At 57.0% G+C, this 6,984-nt stretch overlaps 1 protein-coding gene across 2 annotated transcripts in view; it reads right to left on the bottom strand.

Annotated features, from left to right (window-relative positions):
- Nucleotides 1-2,521: 2,521 nt before the first annotated feature.
- Nucleotides 2,522-6,984, bottom strand: part of MAG (myelin associated glycoprotein) — a 14,347-nt gene continuing 9,884 nt past the window's right edge. The window contains exons 8-11 of one of the 2 annotated variants that reach the window (XM_007470984.1): nucleotides 5,616-5,903; nucleotides 5,168-5,264; nucleotides 4,055-4,154; nucleotides 2,522-3,037 (exon numbers count right to left, since the gene is read on the bottom strand). In XM_007470984.1, coding sequence (XP_007471046.1) covers nucleotides 2,873-3,037; nucleotides 4,055-4,154; nucleotides 5,168-5,264; nucleotides 5,616-5,903 — 650 coding nt within the window. In that variant the 3' untranslated portion in view covers nucleotides 2,522-2,872. Of the gene's footprint in view, nucleotides 3,038-3,748; nucleotides 3,776-4,054; nucleotides 4,155-5,167; nucleotides 5,265-5,615; nucleotides 5,904-6,984 lie in introns of those variants that run through there. The other variant, XM_007470985.1, reaches the window with a different exon arrangement.

Below are 6,984 nucleotides of genomic sequence, written 5' to 3'. Positions count from 1 at the left end.
AGTAACCACGTGTGGACAGAGTGGATGAATTCTGGGGGGTCCAGGCACTGGGCGGAGTGTGATAGCTGAATTGTGGGTCATCACTGAACGTTAGTCCCTCCTAAGAGATGGTCTTTGTGTCAGATCACATCACTGCTTTCCAAACTTTAAAGGTTTGCCTGTGACCTTCAGGACTTTTAACCTGTCTGTGAACCGCCTGAAACACTTTTATTTCATACATTTCTTTAAATCAATACACTTGATTGGTTTTTTAACTCAGCCTCATCCTAAGCTTTTATCAAAAAACAATGTTTGATATGCTGCTTTCCTTTTGCTCTGATACAGACTAAATAAAGCATGACTATTCATGTAAAAGTCGCTCCACACCCCTCCTGGGGACACCCAGCTCACCTGGGCAGCGCTCAGGCTGCACCGCGGGCAGCACAGGGTTACTCTGACTGTACGTCCCTGATTATTGACACTCCTCTGCCTCTCAGGGTGAAGTCCTTAGGGTCATTCCTCCCAGGCCAGACCTGCTGGAGCCAGGGCCTGTTGTCGGGGGACAGGTGTGTCAGGGCGGGGCCCCTGCATGTGCGCGGGAGCTCTGGTGGAAATGTCTAGTGTGGCTGCTATGAAGCCCCTGCTGTTCTCTGCCACCCTCTCTGACCACTCCAGCCTTGTTTCAGCTCCTGGAACTTTGCCAAACACATTCCCACTTGGGGCCTTCACACAGGGCGTCCCCGAGTGACTTTCCTTCCGTAGGGACGCCTCCCCAACCCCGAGACCCTAAGTCACACTTCCATTCTAGGCTCTACCCACCTTCCCTGTGCTTCTCCTTGGGAGCAGGGGTCCCACTTTGCAGCCAGGCGCTCTGCCTGCGGTCATTTATTTAATGTCCTTCGCCCTGCATGACTGCCAGCTCAGTGAGGAAAGGGTAGGCCTCAGGGTGGGGTTCCGCCCCACTGCCCACGGCCCTGTTACCACGCACCTCTCTTCCTTTCTCATGCACGTGGACATCCCACTCCAGCCGAAGCGGCCTCGTCACCTTCCTTTCCAACACAGTTTGGTTATTTCTGCCTCTACACCTCGACTTCGGCCTCTGTTGTGTCCTCCGTGCTCTTCAAAAACCAGGGCAGGACCACCTTCCTCAGGAACCTTGCTGGCATCGCCCTCAGCCCTGCAGCTCTATTCTTACCACCCCCTCGGCACCTTCAGACCCACGAGCTCCCGCTGCTTCTCACTGAAACAGCAGTGACGTACAGTGGTCAGCGCGTGAGCTCCAGAGCCAGGCCCCGGGGGCTCAAGTCGGGGCTGCAGCTGGGAGACCTCGAGGAAGTGATGCAGCCTCTATGCCTTGCCTCCTCCAGATTCTCAACGTCAGTGCATCAGAGTGACCAGGAGGACTCGTCAAAACACAGACTGCTGGGCCCCAGCCCAGAGGTTTTGATTCCTGCAGTCTGGGTGGGGCCTGAGAATCTGCCTTTCTGACAAGTGCCCAGGTGAGGCTGCTACCGCTGGTGCAGGGACCCCACTTGGAGAACCACTGTCGTAGTCGTTAGGGAAAGCAAATGGAGATGAATTCATATAAACCAGGTAGAACCACATGGCACGTAGTAAGTGCTCAACAAAAATGTTAGCTGTTGATACCAGTTCATGCCAGTGAGTCTGGCCTTCTTTAAATTCAAGGAGACCTGAGTCCAGGGTCTGGCCACACCGTTTCCTGGCTCTGGGACCCTGGGAAAATCACCTGGCTTCCCTGAGCCCCAGCGTTCTCATCTTCACAGGACTGTCCTGGAGGTCCCTTCCCAGGATAGCCTGAGCTTCCTAAAGGGCTTCAATACACAGCTGATGCCTGATGGATATTTCTTGAACCAAGTGAAGTTTGAAAGATTGGGAATTCCCTGGTGGTCCAGTGGTTAGGACTCTGTGCTTCCACTTGGAGGAAGCACGGGTTCAATCCCTGGTCAGGGAACTAAGATCCCACATGCCGCACAGCATGGCCAAAATTAATTAATTAATTAATTTTTTTTTACAAAAAAAAGGAAAGGAAAAAAAATTGAAGCTGCAGAGTACAGCATGAATATGAGACACGGCGGTCAAGCCGACACAGGCTCATGAAACACTGAGATCTGAGGCCCCCGCTGCAACCCGCAGGGTACAGGGGGGGATGTCAGTGAGTGAAGCCAGCCAGGTGTGTGACAACAGGAAATGGTGAGCAGTGTGACAAGTCAGGAGCCAGGCCCCTTCAGAAGAAGCAGCCAGCATCTCTTTCAGTGAGATGTGGCAGTGTGTGAGCGCAAGCCCAGGGCTGTCAGTCGCTCCACCTGTGGCAGGGGCAGGAATGAGGGTTGGGATGTGAAATCACCCAGCAGTCAAAAATGACCTACTGTGGACCAGCTGCCAGCTCGGAGTGGAAGCAACATAAGGGTGGCTGGCCTGGGCTCAGGGCTAGGATCTCTGAGGACCCAAGGAAGGGCAAGGACGGGGGGGTGTGGCAGGGTCCCCAAGGACGGGTCTGAAATCATCAGGATCTAGATGGGTGTTTGGCTTCAGGGCATTTATTTCATGTTCCTCCGTACAGGCCCTGGGGCCAGGTATGGGGACAAGAGACCAGGCAGGGGTAGCAATAAATAACACGGACAGACGGGCTCCCCTCCAGACAGATGAGGTTAAAGGAGGTTACAGGGGAGCCACAATGCAGAGCTGGGGCGCTGGCAGGGCGGGGGCAGCTGGGAGGGAGGGGGAGGCCAGGCCCCCAGGACCTCACTGTCACCTGCCCCATCCCTTTCCTGCCCCAGCCCCTGCCACTTTGGGGAGGAAGGAAGCCCACAGCCAGTGGGGGCCAGTGAGGGTCCTGAAGGGGTGGTGGCCATCCGGGCTGCCCCCGGCTCCCTCACTTGACGCGGATTTCAGCATACTCGGCTAGCTCCTCCGTCAGGGTGTAGCTGTCCTTGGTGGGTCGTTTTCCCAGGTCCGAGTGAGAATAGCTCAGGTCCAGCTCTGGGGGCTCCCCACGAAGGCCCAGCAGCCTCCTCTCAGATCCCAGGCGCCTCTCACTCTATGAAGGGAACCAACCCATTAGAAGGTCCTGTTCTACCCTTGCCAGATGCAAAGGCTGGAGCGGCTTGCACCCCCCCAGAGCTGAGTCCTGTGTGAGCCTCCTTCCTTAAGTTCCGCCAGCCCAGCCAGCCCCACGGTCCCCGGTCCCACTCTGGAGCTCTTGCCTGTGCCGATCCCCCCTACGCAAAACAACCTCCTCGCTGCCAAGCCTGAAAGTCGCCCACAAATTCAACGTCTCCAGGAAGGCTTCTTCAGCATAGGAATTTGGGGGGGCACTCAATTCAGTCCATAACATGCTCTTAGATTAAAGCCACCTGGCCGGGTGCCCACCTTCCCCAATTTTTGTAAATGCCTGACTCAGTATGTTTGGGTCTGGTGTGGTCCCCCTCCTCAACCTGGGAGATACTGCAGGTGCAACTTCGGCTTCCCTGTCACGCTTTCCATCCCTACCCCCCACCTTTGGACACACACACACACACACACACACACACACACACACACACACACAGGACAGTGGCCACAGACACACAGAGGGGAGCGGCAATGGGACAGAATAGACAAGGCCAGGAGTGCTGGGCAGAGCCAGACTGAAGTGGGGACCAACCTAGACGCCTGACGGGGACGCACACACATGCACGCCAACCCCAGGGCCCAACAAGGGCCCAGAGGTGGGCACACTGAGGCCCCCGGAACCTACCTCCTGGGGTGCTCATTCCAGGGTAGAGAGCTCTCTGGACTATTGGAGAAGGAGATGCAGTCATAGACGCAGGCAGGGTGGATGAGGGCTTCTCTTGGGCCCCGAGCTCCACAGCCCCCTGCCAGGCCTCAGCCTGAGCGCCCCTTCCCAGCCCAGGGCCGAGCCAGCCCTCCTCACGACCCCTCCTTCCCTTCTGCGGGGCCAGCTCCCCCTCTGCCCCTGGGTCTCCCAGGTCCCTCCCAGGTCCCCCCCAGTCCCTCGGGGTCCCTGGCACACAGGATCTCCAGCTAGCCTAGCGCCACAGGGTTCCGGCCTCACCTCATATTTCTCCGGCACCCCAGAGATGCGGAAGTCACTGCTGAACAGGACGGGGGGGTCGTCCCCCGCTGGGAAGCTGGGGCTGTCTGTCACGTTCTTTCTGCGGGGCAAGACATGTCAGCTCCGGTGGGACCCCCAGGTCCCCCCACTCCCCTCTCTATCTGCAACCCCATCTACCTAAGGAGTTTGGCCCAAGGGACCCCAGAGCTGCTCCCACCCGCCTCTCTAAGATGGGCAGCCAGCCCCTTTGGTGAGGAGCCTCTTCCTGTCCACCACTGCCCACCCCTCCTCTGCTTCACAGCTGAGGATGAGCCACCTGGGCCCTGGTCTCTGCCACTTTCAGGACCCCAGCCTGGCTGCTCTGGGTTCTCCTCATTCGCTCTGGGGCTATCCGCAACCCCTTGCCGCCAGGATGTGGAGCGGGAGATTAATTAATTGTCAGGAGAGCTGATGTGTGCGCACCACAAGGAAGAAAAATAACAGCAGCGCACCTGTGGCAGGTGGATGTGGCTTGGGACTGCGGAGCGTTTTGTTTTGTCTTGTTTTGTTCTGTTTTTTTAAGATTTCTTTGATGTGGACCATGTTTAAAGTCTTTTCATTGAATTTGTTATAATATTGCTTCTGTTCTACGTCTTGGTTTTTTGGCCACGAGGCATGTGGGATCCCAGCTCCCCGACCGGGGATCGAACCCGCACCCCCTGCCCTGGAAGGTGAAGTCCCAACCACTGGACCACCAGGGAAGTCCCTGAGGAGCGTTTTTGATACCACAGATATGTGTAATCGTTGGGGCTTCCGGAACCAACTGTGACTGATGTTCTGGCTGCAAGCCAGGGGTACCGGCTCTCCCCATCACACCGGAGTGGCAGGAGGCCACAGCACAGGATGCGGGGCACAGGTATTGACTGGTGAGAAGTGCTCGGCCCAGGCACTGGCATGCGTGACCCGACCACGGCGGCCCATGTTAGCCGGGGCCCTCTCTCCTCCACCCAGCTGAACATTCTCAGAGCAGAATCCGCCCTCCCTTGCCCACCCCCAGCCTCCAGCTGCTCTGCCCCCACCCTGCCCTTGGAGGCCACCCTGCCCTGCCCCAGCTCAGCCCGGAAGGCCGCTCACTTTCTGCGCGTCTGGGTGATGTAGCAGACGATGGCAATCAGGATGGCAAAAGCAACCACCGCTCCCACGGGCCCAACCTTGGCCCACATCAGGCGATCTGAGGAAAGAGAAGACCCAGGTGCCCTCAGGGCTGCCGGTGAGAGTGAGGACACCTGGGCTCTTAGGAGGCAGGCTGGGGCAGGGGTGAGAGGGCAAATGTTTACACCGCTGGCATATCCTTGCACTGACTGGCTAGCCTGAAGGCCTTTGCGGCTGGAGGGGCCAGTAAAGTACAGGCAAGCTCGGGGCAGCCTCTCCTAACTGGCTGGAAAGGGCATCTTTACCACCCGATCAACTGCGCAGCCTGACCCACACGCAGAGGCTGGTAATCAGCCTTGGGGAGGGGAGCTTGGATCCAAGAGGGGTCCTGTCTGTCCCTTGACTCCCAGCCCCAGGCCACACCACTCACGGGCTCCCTGGAAGGGCAGCTCCAGGCTCTTGGTGCCATAGAGGTTGTGGGAGGAGCAGATGACCCGGGGTGGGGCCTGGGCCTGGCCCCGCAGCGTGAGGATGCTGGTGAGCAGGAGGCCGCTGCGCTCCGAGTACACGAACTCGCGCTCCGTCTCGTTCACGGTCACGTTACGCGAGGGCAGCTCGAAGGCCACGGACGGCTCTGGGTTGGCTTTTACCACGCACAGGCACTGCACCGCGTCACGGGCCGCCGCACAGTGGGACTCCAGGAGGATCACGGGGGCAACTGCAGGGGCAAGACCAAGACCCCGCGGGCTAGAGACAGGGCCTCGGGGGCTCCTTGGCTGTTGCAGAGATGAGCTGCCTGTTCCCCTCTGCTCTCTCTTTTACGTCCTCTCTAACTCTGCTCACCTTGTGAAACATAAATCAGATCACGGTGCTGCCTGCAAAGCCCCCACCCCCCGCCCCAATTGCTCCCCGTGTCACTTAGAATAAAACCCCAATTCTTTGTCTTCGCCTGCAAGGCCCTGCAGGACTTAGCCATGCTCTAATCTCCTGCTGTCACCCTGGCTCATTCCCTTACAGCCACACCAGCCTCCTTGTTTGTTTCTCATACTTGTGGAGCTTTTTCCAACAGCCGGGGCGGGGGAGGGGGGGTCTTGCGTTTCTCCCTCCGTGGGGAACACTTCCCTGACACCTGCCAAACTCACGCCCTCACTCCAGGCAGCTTCTGCGCAGACCATGTCTATTTCTCTGACCACCCCACGTAAGTTGCACCTCACTTCAGTAACCATTCACTCGAGTTTTCTCCCCAGCACTTATCCCTACCCCAGTTATACACTGATGTGGCTGGTCTTGTATTTGCATCGAGACAGGCTCTTACTCAGTCTCCACTCTGTCCCCCACACTTAGAACATGACTTTCTTTTTTTTTTTTTTTTGCCATAACACACGACATGCAGGATCTTAGTTCCCTAACCAGGGATCAAACCCAAATCCCCTGCAGTGGAAGCGCAGATTCTTAACCACTGGATCTCCAGGGAAGTCCCTAGAACATCCCTTTCACCCAGCAGGAGCTCTGGGAAGACTTAATGGATGAACTACTGCATTCAGCCAGCTCCCCTTCCAGGCCATCCTACAGATGCCCCTACTCACTCCCTGGAGCCCCCTGCATCCTGACCCTCCCTCCCTCGCAGGATTTCCCGTGGTACCAGGTACCACCCTCCACCCAAGATCATTTTGTTGAGCTTTGCTTTGTTGCCATTTAAATTACAAAAACGATACTGGTATCTTTTTTCCTTTCATTTTCCAAAATATGAAATTATAATAGAACATTGAATGTTGCTTTTTAAACTATGTTCTCTTTCC

Source organism: Lipotes vexillifer, unplaced genomic scaffold, assembly GCF_000442215.2.
Source record: "Lipotes vexillifer unplaced genomic scaffold, Lipotes_vexillifer_v1.1 scaffold182, whole genome shotgun sequence".
In the NCBI taxonomy this organism is placed as follows: Eukaryota; Metazoa; Chordata; class Mammalia; order Artiodactyla; family Lipotidae; genus Lipotes; species Lipotes vexillifer.
Note: the sequence above shows the minus strand (reverse complement) of the source record. Positions and strands in the feature narration are given on the sequence as shown.